General features: G+C 32.9%; 1 protein-coding gene across 11 annotated transcripts in view; it reads left to right on the forward strand.

Moving 5' to 3' along the window:
- Positions 1 to 15,743, forward strand: part of LOC106470088 (transmembrane 9 superfamily member 4-like) — an 85,519-nt gene that overhangs the window by 19,005 nt on the left and 50,771 nt on the right. For all 11 annotated transcript variants that reach the window (XM_022398654.1, XM_022398646.1, XM_013930615.2 and 8 more), the window contains 6 exons: positions 464 to 725; positions 3,664 to 3,832; positions 8,477 to 8,579; positions 8,884 to 8,936; positions 9,364 to 9,405; positions 11,284 to 11,366. In XM_022398654.1, coding sequence (XP_022254362.1) covers positions 476 to 725; positions 3,664 to 3,832; positions 8,477 to 8,579; positions 8,884 to 8,936; positions 9,364 to 9,405; positions 11,284 to 11,366 — 700 coding nt within the window. In that variant the 5' untranslated portion in view covers positions 464 to 475. The remainder of the gene's footprint in view (positions 1 to 463; positions 726 to 3,663; positions 3,833 to 8,476; positions 8,580 to 8,883; positions 8,937 to 9,363; positions 9,406 to 11,283; positions 11,367 to 15,743) is intronic.

Here is a 15,743-nt window from a genome sequence, read left to right on the forward strand (position 1 = left end):
CGACATGGTACCTGATGATGACAAAACCTTGTCAAAACGTTGTACGTTTGCTGTTATATTAAAGTTTTTCTTCATTACCCATTCAAGCCGCCTCCAGCCATTATTATTTGAAATAAATTTCTGATACAGGAATTTTTACTTATAACTTCAGCAGTTTTATTTTGAAAGTCCTAATTTAATTCATGTGAGTAAAGAGTTTTTCTTTCGAAATATGAAATTCTATTCTTTCAGTTAACAAATTTGTATTGTAGATTTTTTTCTAATATAGTAATTTTTACATTATTAAATATATATACATAATATATATACACACATAGACCTTTGTGTATGTGTGTGGATATGAGAGTAATGTAATTAAATTTTTTCAAAATGAATGTACTTGTACATACGTTGTGGAAAGTAGAGTATATATATATATAGACATTATGGACAAATATTGAGTTACCTGATTTTTTCAAACCAGATTAATAACAGAATGCCCAGAAGGATGCAGATTAAAGGAGAAAGACTAACATGTTTCTGGATGCTGGTCTTTGTTTTGGTGAACAGAGTTGAAGGATTTTATTTCCCAGGTGTAGCCCCTGTGGAGTTTTCTAAAGATCAGAGTATTGAAGTAAAAGCTGTTAAGATGACCAGCACTCATACCCAACTTCCATATGAATATTATTCTTTACCTTTCTGTCGTCCTAAGAATAATACTATCATCTACAAGTCAGAAAATCTTGGTACAGTTTTCTGAAATTTGATTCTTCTTAAGTTGAGATAAGTGGTGAAAATGGGTTAGCTCATGTTTTCATACATACTTGTATGAAAACTGATATTATCTAGAAGTTAGTAAACCTTGATCCAGTTTTCTAAAACTTTATTCTTATAATATTGTACAGATAAGTAATGAAGTTATGCTTGCTGTGTAGAAGATATAAATAATTTAGTCATGTAAAAGTCACAAAATCTCAAGATAAGAGTTTCTAACATTTGTTGTAAGAATGTTGAGATAAAAGATAAAAAATATTGACCCAGGTGTATCTACATGTATATGGAAATAATACAAAATATGCCATCATTTCATTTGTTTGAAAATAAAAAATGTAAGTAAGGTTTTGTGATTTGTTTTAACTGTGGATCAGCAGCTCATAGAATGGCTCTGATTTGTTTTGTTTTTCCAGTACAAACTTTTAGCTCTGTCATCTCTTGACCAGTTTGAGGTCTAACTACAGTTTTTGACCCAGGAGGTGAAATCCTTTTGATTGATGTATTTGACCATGTCCAAGGTCTCATAGATTAATTTATTCTAATTCTGCCTAAAAGAATTTCAAGTGTCATGGCTATTGAGGATTCCCTCTTGTTTATTTTTTTATTGGCTCTAAGAAATTTTTATATAAGCTTATTTTATGTTAGAATCTACATATTTGCAATATCATGAGCCATGATAATGGTTCATAATAGGGTTCACCCAGGAATTTCACAAAAATTCTAATAGAGCATATGGGCAAAAACCATCTTAAAAAGTAGACTTGTTCTTGAAGCAACACTCTTCTATCTCAATGACTGAGGCTGCTAAAATATTAGTAATAGCCAAAAAGTTGATTTTCCAATTATTAGACAAAATTCAATATTTATTTACAATTAAAAGGAATACATCATTAAAATCATTACAAAATAAATAGTTATCAAAAACAGGGACTTGCTCTAAAAAGACTACATATGTTTTGGTGTCCTATGATACCAACTTCAAAAGTAAATAAAGGCATGATTTGGACTGAAGATGGTGTCATAAGACATTGAAACTTGTGTAGTGTCTTTTTTTAGGGCAATACTCTGTTTTTAATAACTATTTATGTAATGATTTTAACATTGTATTCCTTTTAATTGTAAATAGATGTTTTACACAAATGTCATTTTTAAATCATTTAATTTCAAAATTCATCCATTTGTTCTTCAAATTATTATTATTATTGTTTCACAAGCCTACAGAAAAAATGGCTAGGAATATTTTATTCAAGCCTGGGCAAACCTACTAAAGAAAAACTTCTGCACAGGTCATAGGACTATTTCGATGTTGATTCTTGAAAGAGAAGGAGAGATTTTATCAGTTTTTTCATTGCTACTGACCAAGTTTCTCTTCAAAGCCCTTCAAGCGCCAAAGCCAGTCGCACATGTACTAAGAGGGGACAGAATAGTCAACACTGCAAAAGTTGTAGGGCTATTTTTATGTTGATACATGAAAGTCGAGATTTTCACCCTCTAAAATTTTATAATTTCCTCTTTGCTACCAACATAAGCTCTTTGCAGTCATTCAAGCATTGCAGAAAGTAAAAGCCATTTAAACACTGTTATCCTAGTTGGAAATGCTCCATTTTATTAGAATAAACAATATGTATAATTATAACAGTGTCTCCAGCTTAATTATTATTGATTATAGTTTTACAAGCTGCTACAGAAAAAATGGCTAAGAATATTTTATTTAAACCTGGACAGTAGTAATTAATGCAGTATTGAGTATGTCACAGTGTACATTTAAAATTAATTCAAGCACCTTCATTTTTTCGCCTTGAAAATTTTTTCAAAGTCCTGCACTTCCTAGTATTTTACTAAAGCACATTAATTATAAAATAATTTGTGCAACTTATAGCGCATTAATTGGAAACTGCCAGTTGAGAATTCATCACCTCTTGAGTTCACTGTTCTTCATTATTTCTCGAGTTCATTGTTGTACTTTCTCTCTCTATGTGGTTTTCTGCTGTTATTTCAGTGAGTGTTCTAACAGTAGACGATTACCATAATACATTTCTCTACTTTTGTGTGGAAAAAAAGCCAATGCAGCAGTAAACTGTTGAAAAACATGTAACATTTAACTGAGTGCATATATTAAAATTTATTCTCCATAAATGGACATAAAAACTTAAGAAACAAGACAATTAAAAGTGGAATAGGGGTCATAAAAAAATACAGATACAAATTGAATCAAAATGCGAAGGTTGTATTTTCAAGCCTACATCTAGGGACTATAAAAAGTAAACAAATTAGGCTGAAAATAGTGTACATTATTTTCTCAAGCTACGACTCTCTATTTTGATTTCATGTCTACAGTACTTATCAATTTTAGTGGAGTCAAAATAGGGACTTGTAGCTTGAGAAAATATTGTAGACATTATTTCCAGTCTAGTTTGTTTACTTTTTTATAGTCCCTAGTTGTACGTTTGAAAATACAATCTTTGTATTTTGATTCAACTTGTATCTCTATTTTCTTAACAATCCCTATTTACTTTTTAATTATCTTGTGTTTAATTTATCATGCATTTCAATTTGAAATGATCATTCAGTTGAGTTTTATTTTGTGCTTATATAAAGAGTTATTGTAAGTTATATTTCAGCACACAAAGGAAAAAAAATTGTAATATTTTGAATTGTAGGTATGTGCAAACACTGACTTTTATTAACCTGATGAAAGCCTGCACTAGTATATCAAAACCATTTCCAGACAAACTTTAATAAGTGAATGGAAAACGTTTATACAAGATTCTTACACAGAAAACTGCTTTAAAAAGTATTTTCTGATGTTTATGATTATCGTTTTTCTTTCTTTTAGTTAATAAATAAATACATAGTTTATTTTGGTAAAATGTTATATATAAGGTAAAAGAATGAACATGTTTTTAATAGGGGAAGTACTAAGAGGGGACAGAATAGTCAACACTGCTTATGAAGTCAAAATGGCAAAAGCACAACCATGTAAAGCACTTTGCCATGGTCCAGGCAGACCCATGAGGTGGTCGGAGGAGGAATCCAAGTTGGTAGCTAGTCGAATCCAACATCATTATTATGTTCACCTGTATGTATTGCTATGATATGCTTTAGGTTCTAATAAACCACCATGCTTTTGTTCACTAAGAAATGTTTTGTGATTTATATCTTATAGAAAAGATTCATCATCACATTTTTTTCAGTAACAAATTTTTGGTGATCAAATTATAGATTGACCTACATATATATACAAAAAAATCTTATTTTCCTTTGGTTGTTGTGATGACATTTTGAAGTGAAAGTTCAAGGTGGATTTGTTACTGTCATAAGGCTAATAGTTCTTTCCACCCCCACCCACCCCTATCTATCTATATCTGTATATTTATGTGTGTATGTATGTAATATATGTGTTTTTACAGTGACTAAACTCAGGTGGATTTCTAAGTTCACTTGTTAAACATGTAGCTGTAATCCAAAGTTTGGTTGCTATAACACCATTATCTATCTATCCATGTTTGTCTGTATACTCAAAGTCAGAGTTCTTTCATCATTTGATTAGTGTAATCCTTAGAGATAATTTGTTTTCATGAGTATGACCAACTTATCAGAACTAAAGCACAGTGTTTTTTTTCTTGCCCTTTTCAAACTAATAAACACCATTATACTGAGTTATTTGTGTTCTAATACTTATTTTGGTGTTTTTAAACTCATCTGATGTTTTGTTTCTCATTAAAATTATGTTACCAAACACATTATTGAAATGATAAACAATAACACTTATTAATTTATATCTAAAGAAAGAGAAACAAAACTTAAAATATTTCATATACTAATGTGTGTTATAAGTACTTTGAAGCTTTAATTTTTAAGAATATGTTCTAATGGGAACCTTTGGTAACAAAGGATACCTGTCAAGAAATTTTGTTAACCAAAAGCCTATAAACATATTGTGGTCAACAAAGTTTTAAAAGACAAAATAGTGAGAGGTAGAAATTTAAGATCCCAAAAAGTGTTAACAAGTTAAGTAAAGTGTCCTCTGTGAGTTATCAATACCATATCCTATTAGGAATTGAATATATATATAAATACATCCTGTCAACCATCTTTTTATAAAGAGAAAAATTAACACAAACCTAACATCTTAGAAAACTTAATATCAGGATAAAAAAAGTACTATAAATCTGATTTCCGATACAGTACTTACCTCCTCTCACAAGATTAGCTAGTCACATTCAGTGCTACCCTCTATACATAAACTTTTTCTTTATGCATGCCACAAGCCTTCCGCTCCCCCTCTTGTTAGAATTATTATATTCCAGCATGTCTCTCGTGTAAATCTTCATGCGTCATTTTTTAACAAATAGTAGCATGATATGCACATGTAACTCCCTCTATACTCCCCTACCGAACCTTTACTTCTCGTTTAGCAGCATTGAGTTAAGATGTAGTCTTTTGTATGCCTAGTGCTTCCAGTGGGACAACCAAGTTTTTTTTTTTCACACAAAGTGGTTCCTTTTGACTTTATTTTATTTTATACCAGTTTCTCCTTGTTGCACTATTTCTGCACTTGACATTTGGGAACCTGTTCTTGTGCTATGAATTCTGAAGTTCATGTTACCATTTTCGGGGTCACACCAACGACCAATGCTTTTTCTTAGGCCTCAGGTGAGGGCGACCTGACAGTGGATCTCTCTGCTTTTATACCTCTGGAAATTGAGCACTATATGGGTCAACCTTTGTCACCTGACATGCCCAGGCTCCTCCTGCATCGGCTGATCTTGTTCAGAATGACTTGGAACGATCGTCTTTTACACCTCCTGAATATGCTGTTCCTTCCCATTTATAGCCTGAAGAATCATCTAAGCCTAATTTGGTCTTTATGGATTTTAGGTCTCAGGTTTGTGATGTTTTGTCACTTTCCCCTTGTCCTTCTTTCCAAACTAGTTTTGGTTTTACTTCCCTACCCTAAAATATGGATATATGCGGATCAATTTGTCTCACAATTAAGTAAGGGGATCAGCATGCTGCACCCCCTGAGGACTTCTGATCAGTTTGCCCTTTCTTACCATCATGCAGTGCAAACTATCCTTTTTAAGATCAGCAGTTGTTAGATTCATTATTACCTATTTAGGGGGTGGCTCCTGAATCTAATGTTAATCTTACCCATGCCCAATATTCTAGCCTACGTCTTACCATAACCAACCTCTTACAGTATTTTTCTTCCATACATATCCTGTCAGAGACTCCACAGAAATCCTGAGGGATTTTCCGCAGATACCTTTACACTTCTCTCCTCCACTTTAGCCCACATTTCTTCTTTGGCTCTGTCGTTACAGACATGTTTTTTTGTTGTTGGGACCTTATAGGTCAAGACAAAGTTTTGGCTCGGTGCAATTTACCCTCAATGTATTTCAGGGATTTATGTCTTGCAACTTTTCTGAGACGTTATGTCTTTGATACAGTCCCAGAAACTATCGAGCCTCAGGTGACATTGGTCTGCCAGCAAACAACTCATACAACTTTTGTAGCCCATTTGTCTCAGTCAGAGCCTCATATGCCACCTATTCCCGTTTCCTATCCTTCATCCTTCCAAAACTAACCCATTTCTTTTAATCGGGGTACTTCTCGTTGATTTCCTCGATGATGCAACCCCCCATCACCAACAGTACTGGTGACTACCTGTTGGAGCTTGACTATTAGAGTTTCTGGCATCTCTTTGTAGACGATCAATGGGTAATACGGGTTCTATCAGAAGGATTCGTTATCCAGTTATGTTCCATGGCTCTGCATGCTCACTGTCGAGATGTGGTGTTCCACAAGATCGCTTGATGGTGAATAACCTCAGAATATTTTGCTTCATAAAAATGCCTGTTCCAGACTCTACTACCCATGGGTAAAGCAGAAGAGTATTGCTGCCTATCCCTGTCATGCCCTGAGTGAACAATTCGGTATGGTCTGCTTTTCAAAATAAAGTTTCATGATCACCCATTGCACTGTCTCCAGTGATGATGTTCCTCCAGACTGTCCACCACGATGTCACCCTCCTTTCCTCAAGTGTAGTATGGGAGCCGTTACCGCTTTCCAGTTCCAAGCCACTTGGGTGGTTGACCATGGAGGCAACTTCCTGATCTTGATTGAGTTCCACAAAGAATAAGATAGAACCATTCAGTTGAGAGTAGGGTGGTGGTGTTCTGCTGGTGTAGATGAGATGTTGCCTCGTGATACCATTTACACAACCACTAGATTCATGCCATCGCCTTACTGTGTGATGTGACCTCCTGACACCATTTACACAACTACTGGAGTCGAGCCATCACCTTATGGGATGACATGGCCTCCTGATTACATTTACACAAACACTGGAGCTGAGCCATCACCTTATGGGATGACATGGCCTCCTGATTACATTTACACAAACACAGGAGTTGAGCCATCGCCTTACTGCATGATGTAGCTTCCTGATTATATTTGCACAAACACAGGAGTTGAGTCATCACCTTACTGGATGATGTGGCCTCCTGATACGAATTCCACATTCACGGGAGTTAAGCCATCACCTTATTGAATGATGTGGCCACCTGATACCATTTACACAACCATGGAAGTTGAACTTTCTCCTTACTGGATAACATGGCCTCCTGATATCATTTACATAACCACTGGGGTTGAGCCATCAAAATTGCAGTTCACCCCTTGTGGCTGTAGTCAGCACCCTACTAAGAGGTTTTAGATTAGAGTGAACCAATCACAATATGTCCTCACATGAATTGATTCCATGTAATTGACATTCTTTCAATACTGGATGTCAATTCCTGGTTTAATAGATCAGCGATGATCCTCATCCTACCTTCATGTCGATTTTGTTTCCCACAAGGAGGTAGTTTTGGATGTAGTTGACTTATCGAGTACAGTCTGCTGCACCCTAGCCACTCTACACCTTTTAATTTTTTGCCCTTATGTCATACATATTCCACACGTGGGTGAAGAGTATACATGGCTCATAAGTGGTTCCACTCTTCTGATCTTTGGATCTATCTCTCTCATTGTCAGGGGTATCCTTCGTATGCTTTCGAGGGTACTTCTTTCGTTCTTCTAAGAGTAGGTAAGTACCGTATCGGAAGTTATAATTTTCCTATACTGAAAATGTATTCCTGATATGTACTTACCTCCTCTCACACTTCCCACCCTTTCTCCCTACTTCTCCAGTGCTCACACCTGCTGTCAAGCTTCAAAGTGAAGGTTTGGTAGAGGAGTGTAGAGGCAGTCTCATGCATCACGTGAGCATGTCATACTACTATTGGTTAAGAGATGCCACAGGATGATTTATATGAGAGACATGTTGGAACATGTTTAGTGGGGTAGTGAAAGAGTTGTGGCATGCGTAAAGATAAGTTTGCATATAGAGGGCAGCACTGAACAAAAATAGCTAATCTTGTGAGAGGGGGTCAGTACCTATCGGAAATACATTTTCAGTATAGGAAAATTATAACACCGTGGCTGTAGTAGGTTCTACTAATGACTTCCTTTAAGATGAAACTTTTTACTGAGTTTTTTATTTTCACATATATCAACCCATACACTTGAAAAGTTATTATTATAAATAGTAACAATTAGTTATTAAGTAGTAGCTAATGTCCAGACAGTTTGACCATAACTTGACTTGCTTTAGATAGAAATTTTGTATATTCTAAAACATCATTTGCAAAATTTTAAGATTTATTTCATGTTTTAGCATTGTTGATAACCTTCCATGTGCAACAAGGTTTGAATTGCTAGATACAAATCAACCACAATATGAACATGGCTACCAACTAGGTTTTATGGAAAATGGAATAGTAAGTATGAAATATATTGATCTAAAACTGTAAAATTTTTAATATGTACACAGTTTTTATTTGATTTATTTGTGTTTTTTTTTATTTCAAACCTTCAGTGTTTTTTATACACATTTACATGAAAAGTAGTTTACTCGATAGGAAATATAGAAATTATTTTATACTTTTTCGCAATAAATATTATTATTCATTGGTAACATAAGAAAATATTGAATCTGTTTTTACTCTAGGAAATAACTTTGAACAATCTATTTTGAGCATATATAATTTGTCTGATATTTATCAGGATATTTTACTTTTCCAGCCATATATTAATAATCATTTGAAACTAGTCCTGAAGTATCACACTGAAGATGGGTGAGTTATTTTTGTATATTGCCTATGCTTTTACAGCAAGTCGTTGTCTTCTGATCTATTTTTATAACTTTAATCTTGAAATCATCCATTATATGAAAAGAAATTAGTTATCTCCATTGTTCTTGTATAAAATATCTAGAAAACAGGAACTTTGGTTTTAAAATATATATTTGAAAGAAAAAAATATTTATTGTAAAAATTTTGATCCTAATGTTTTTCAACCTTATGTTGTCACTCTTTGTTACATAAGTAGAAATGCTGTGATGTGAATTAGAAATAAAATTTCAAATACTGTGTTATTCAATCTTCATAAATAAATAAATATCCTAATTTCACTACTTTTGTTGTGGTTAGAATCGTCTTATATACAGAACATTCCAGTTTACATAAATTTTATTTTTATTTTATAATATTTATTCTCTTTTAGTGTAACTTTCAGAGTGGTTGGGTTTGAAGTTGACACAAAAAGGTAAAAACAATTATGCTTTCAAAGTTGTGTTAGTATAAGTGTGGTAAAACCACATGAACAATAAACTTTGTTAATATATAAAAATATTGTCAACACTTTGCAGATTAAGAGATGATGCTTTAACTCTATCTGCCCAGGCATCATTTAAAGTACTTTTTTTTATGTTATACCAATTAGAACAGCATAAAATTTTAGCTAATAATCCATATTTTAATACTATAAATGTTTTAAGTTCCTAATTTTCTAAGGCAATATTTAAAAAATCATGAATTTCCCCTAGTGTGAGAAAAGTGACACATTTTCTGTAGGTATCCTATCTTCTCTATTTTATTCACCACCCCTCCAATAAGTACCAAATTAAATGCAAATTGCTCACTATAAAATCTTCATTGCTCAGAAAACCATAATTTTTATAGCTTTCAATTTTATTTGGTTACAGACCCCTTTTGCTACACCCACCAGTCACATCTTCTTTTTCAGGATTTCTTAATAGTTCTCTCTTATGTTTAATTCTATATTGTCTATAACCAATAGAAAGCCAAGGTTTTCATCTCTCAAATGAAACATTATATTACATTATGTTCTGAACAGAGAATTGTCAATTTCTCTTTTTGGTACAAGCTTCATTCTCATAGGAAATAAAAAGACAAGCTTAGATGAATTTGTAATGGCTCTTGTCGAATTGCCAGAATAATTGTGAGAGTTAGAGGAAATCGTCTGCTTTTTGCATGTTATTATTCTATGTTCTTTGCTGCATTATGTAATTAAATAAAAAGTATTTTATGCATTACTACCATTAGTATAAAAAAGTAGGATTAAATGTAGGATTAAAAAAGAAGACATAGGTATGTACTTTATTTCTGGTTTTTCATGTTTATTCTTTATTTATCATTATAAAATTAATTAAAATGTAAAATAGGGATCTCTTTAGGTTAGTTAAAGTTAGATTAGGTAAAATATATAATAATATGATATAATAAAAATGTTTCACAAGGCATGCACATGAACAGCTCGTCGGTAACATAATTCAATAGCATAACGTGAGCTGCACGTTCTCCAAGTGATTTACAACTACGAATAGTAGTTAAACATGGTTCACAGGGCAATAAAACAATGAAATTTAATAATAAATAGATGTATACTGTTACAAGTTTAAAGCTACTTAGGATAAACAAATGTAGTTTCATGTTACAATTTAAAGTCATTATAGAAAGAAAAAAGGGTAATTTAGATTTATTTAGATTTTTTTTTTGGTGCTTACGAGGTTGTTGAAATTGATCAACTTTGTATGGAGTTAGGGTAAAGAAAATAAAATATAAAGTTTTGCTGAAAACAAGCATTTGAAATGTATTTACAAGGCCTTATAGATTACACAAATGGAAGTTGTAATGAAGAAAAGTATTTTTAATCTTAACATGAAAATCGCTTGACACACAGACTATTCAAAACAGATACTCGATATATTCACGGACAAATCTTTTTTCAGTTTATAAAAAATACTTCATTAAAAATATGATTTATAGGACTTATAATGTTTACTGAAAGACTGCCAAATTTTATGAAAATATGCACACTATATTAAAAGTTAGTTGTATCAAATATATGAAGACTTTAAATGAGTATAAAGACATCACATGGTTGGTCAAATTGACCAAGCCCATATTGAGATAGCTAAGGATAAAACTTCTTATCAATACAGAATGTATGTAAGAAAGTTGAGTAAAAGTTCTATTGAATCATTTCAAACTAAAATGGACATAAACCCCATTTTTTGCATGCCATTGATCAAAGTTTACAATGTTTGTACACTTATTGGGATTATTCTTCAAAATAAAACCTGAGCTTTGTGATTGTTAAATGTTTCATCATTTTTTTCAGTATCGATTATCATGACTTGAAGTTTGAAAGAAATGTCTGCATTTTTCCAGAAAAACCAAAAAAACAAGCAATCAACTTGAAAGGTGAATTTAGTTTTATGTTGTGTTTGAGTTTAAAAAAAACAAGGAAGTCTTTTAATTTACTGTTGTTCAATGAAAAAGATTAATGTTATAAATAATTAAGGTGATTGCACATACCAGAATTATCAAACTAACCATTCTACAAGCTTATAGTTAACCAAAGCTGGAATCGTAATATTATAATTATTATTCTGAACCTTTTTTTTCTACCAATCATATTAGAATAATCTGATTCTAAATATAAAATAATGTTTAGGGACAACAAGGGACCCTATTGGTCCATCTAGGCTGTCACATCCTCTGAACTAATCTAAAACTATTAAGAAAAATAAAAATCTCAAAGCCAACTCTTATCATACATATAGTTATCAAACATTCTCTAAAACTCACATTTACTGTCTTCACAACTTCCAAAGGACAATCACCCTGTTAGAAAAATAAAACTGTCTTACCTGAAGATGACTTCTACACACTGCCAAAATTTTTGTTTCTGTCCCCTAGTCCTACTATTCTCACCATTAAGTATGAAAAAAAGATGATGCATCAACACTATCAATTTTCTTAATCTGAAACACCTAAATCAGATCCCCTCTAACTCTTCTTTTTTTAAGAGAAAACAGATTGAGAGATCTTAACCTCTCCTCATATGGTAACCTCTCCATCCCAGGCACCATTCCAGTAACCCCCTCTGAACCCTTTTCAACATTTCAATGCCATTCCTAAAGTAAAGAGCCCAAGACTGAACACAATCTTCCAAATGTGGCCTAACCAGTGACCTATACAATGAAATCATAACTTTTTTAGACTTATATATTCAGTATTTCTGTAGATACAACCTAATATCCTATTTGCCTTACCACTAGCAACTGCACACTGATTGGATGGCTTAAGGGACTGATCAGGCACTACACCAAGATCCCTTCCTTTCATGATACTGCTAAGGTTATTCCCATCCAAACTATACTTATAATTCAAATTATAATAACCCACATGTATTATCTTGCATTTATTATAATTAAAACCCATCTGCCATTTATTCACCCAACTCACTAAATGATCTAAATCCTTTTGTAAAACAGCATACTTCTTCTCACATCCAGCAACATCCAAGACCAATTTAGTTAATTTATTGATCATTCCTTCATCTATGTCATTGATGTAAATCAAAAAGAACAAAGACCCTAAGACTGAGCCCTGAGGTACCCCACTTGTGGCATTAATCTTGTTTGACTAAAGTCCATTTGTAAAAACCCTCTGCCTTCTTCCATCCAGCTACTCTTCTATCCAATTAGCTAACTTATCCCCACACCTATAGAGATATTTATTTTACAAGCCTTTTATGTGGCACCTTGTAAAATTCTTTCTGAAAATCCATATACACCAAATCTACATCCTTACCATCATCTACATAAGCGGTAACCTTTTCAAAGAATGTCAGAAGAGTTGTAAGGCTCACATATCCAACCCTTGGGGAAATATTTTCTGGCCCAGGAGCTTTATTGTTCTTTAAACTTCCCTGTTATTTTCTAAACAGTCTCATAATTATGTTATCATCTTGTACGATCTTTGTTCCCATCTATCAACTGTTCCAAATGAGGAATATGGCTTAAACCTTCATCAGTAAAAACTGAAGAAAAAGCAGAATTTAATAACCCAGCCATCTTATAATCATCAGCTACGAGTCTTCCTATATCATCTTCAATAGTCCCAATTTAACCCTCATCCTATTTTGTTTACCCTTAATGTATTTAATTCTCACTGTTAATTTTACATTTTCAGTCAATACTTTTCATACATCGTTTTTGATGTCCTAATTTTCTCTTTGACCAACTTTCTTGATCTTCAGTAATCTTCTAAATCTTCCATCATACCAGTCAGTTTAAATTTCTTAAACTTGTGATATTTTTCTTTAATTTTATCTTTTGTAAGCCAACCTGGTTTTTTACTTGCAGTCACCTTTTTTTTTCTATAAGAAATATGTTTATCTTGAATATTTAATAAATCTATCTTTAAAAATTTTCTACATTTTATCAGTGTCTCCTAGTAACTTGGCTGATCAATTCACAACAGATATTCCTTGTCTCATCCCTTCAAAATGTTTTTGAAATTTGTAACCAAAATATCATTATTCCTAATCTCCATATGCAGCTTGCACCCAGATGTTCCCCAGTTTCCACCCTTCCAACCATTTCTATATTAGAAGTTAAAAATAAATCAAAAATAGCATTATTTCTAGTATGTTCCTTGGCCAATAAACATTAACAGCTGAAATCTTAATCTCATTGTAAAATTCCTCACTAATTTCATAAGTTTGATTGTGCTTGATCACAAATTTACATGAGTTTCAACTTCAAATTTTGATTTCTTTTGTTTGATTTCAGTTGTTTCTACTCGTTTGTTTTATAAATATTTCTGTTTCCGAATTCTACTTTGTTCTTATGAATTCAAGATTTAATATGGTGGATGATGAAATTCCTGCCATAATTAGAATACTAGTCTCAGGGTCAGCGGTGTCTGCTGGGGTAGCACAGGCTTTAGTTTGTGGGGAGTTTGTATCTTACGTTCAGCTGACGATTTTTGCTGTTCACGTTACAATATTTTGTGAAGAGGGATATAACTACTATTGAAAATTGTCCTTCTATGGTACTTTCCACCTGTTACTGCACCTCCGCATAATCTTATGGGTTAGGTATTGTTCTTTCTTCAAGGAGCTCTGTGGTAAGTTTTTCAGTGTGTATTTCTCACTCCCTGTAGGTATACCCATAATCAGGGATTTTATGTGAGCTTGTGTGGATGGACCCAATGCTTTTTTTGTAAAAAATAAAGTTGCTAGTACTCATATATGTAAAAAATTATGAGATGAAAATATCCTTTTTATAGAAAATTCCATATTTTCATCATGTTCTCATCTGACGCAATATCTCAACTTTGTTCCTTGCATTTGTTGTCTACTGCTGAGTGATGGTTTTGAAGCAACCATAGCTCTATGTATATTTTTAGGTCAACGTGTGGAAGGGACAGTCCAACAAGTTTAATAAACAAAAGTGCCCAAATTGTTTTTGTCATCAACAAAGCTCTGGTTGGGATGACAGTCAAATTCATTTGTGAAAACCCTTGTTCACATTCACTGGGAAAAATGGGAATAGTACTTGGAGCGTGCTTCAAATGCTGCAATTTTTCCGGAACCATCTTTTCAATCAAATACTGATGAAGTCCACGAATCATAACTCTTTCATTTAGCTGAAGTGTTATTGATAATTTTCTGGCCCTTATCTTGCTGAATGTTAAATGAGCATCAGCGTTTTCAGGCCAATGTTTTTTATCAAGCACATGTGCATACTGTGCTATATTGCCATCTTCACTAGCAAGTAACCTCCTTGTGATTGATTTTTCAAGATTCTGTAAAAAGCTTCGGGATTAATCGGAGATCCTTTTTGCAATCTTTGTTGTAAAGTGAAACTCCTGGAAGTGAAGTTTTTTGGTGGCTTCAATGGCATTTTTATTGGCCTGGAATCATCGGTCTTTCTTCAAAAAGTTGTACGAGAGCTTTTATCTTTTGATCTGCCTTCTACAAGTCTATATCTTGCCCTTGTAAGTCCAAACTCAATCGGATAGTTTCCTGAGACCATCACACATCAATCCTAGATTTAATAGAAATTCTGTACTTGTAGATTTTTGCTGTAAGACTTCATATACACACATTGCTCTTTTTTGTCTCTTCTTGAATCATGCTTCGCTCCTTTGAAGTGTTGCACTAACGCTTCATAGTTTTCCCAAACAGCTGAAACTGACTGGAAACTAGATGCCACCCATCAAATGCTTAAAATTCAGCCAATTTTTAAAAGTTGAATCTCCAGCAAGTTCACGCACACTTTCAGTTCTCTGCTATTTTTAGGCGACGAGTGATACAATACTTAAAAATTATCAATAAACTCTTTAAATCTGTTGATCCATAAGACTGATTTTACAGTGCCACACAATTACAAAAATAAATTTGTCTGTCATCAGTTTTTAACTCCACTTTTACCCCCAATATCATAGTTGCACCATCACATGCCACACAAAGTAAATAACTTTTCAGGTAATCTTGATTTATTCCATAAGACTGAAGATAATCGAGTAAAGAATCAAAAATTTGTTTTGCAGTAACATTTTCAAGTTCAATCATGTACAGAAATAAATTTACCAGCGAGTTAATTTTCTTATCTGTAATTCAGATTGGAACGTACACTGTTAAGGTAGTTTTTTTACTAAAAGAAGTTGACTTGTCAATTATCAATGAAATTCTATTTTTCGATTTAGTAACTATTAGGTTGTCAAGAAATTAATGTTTAGATGAAAAATCCCGAACAACTTATACATCAAAACAAAATATTTATT

Source organism: Limulus polyphemus, unplaced genomic scaffold (assembly GCF_000517525.1).
Source record: "Limulus polyphemus unplaced genomic scaffold, Limulus_polyphemus-2.1.2 Scaffold3815, whole genome shotgun sequence".
NCBI lineage: Eukaryota > Metazoa > Arthropoda > Merostomata > Xiphosura > Limulidae > Limulus > Limulus polyphemus.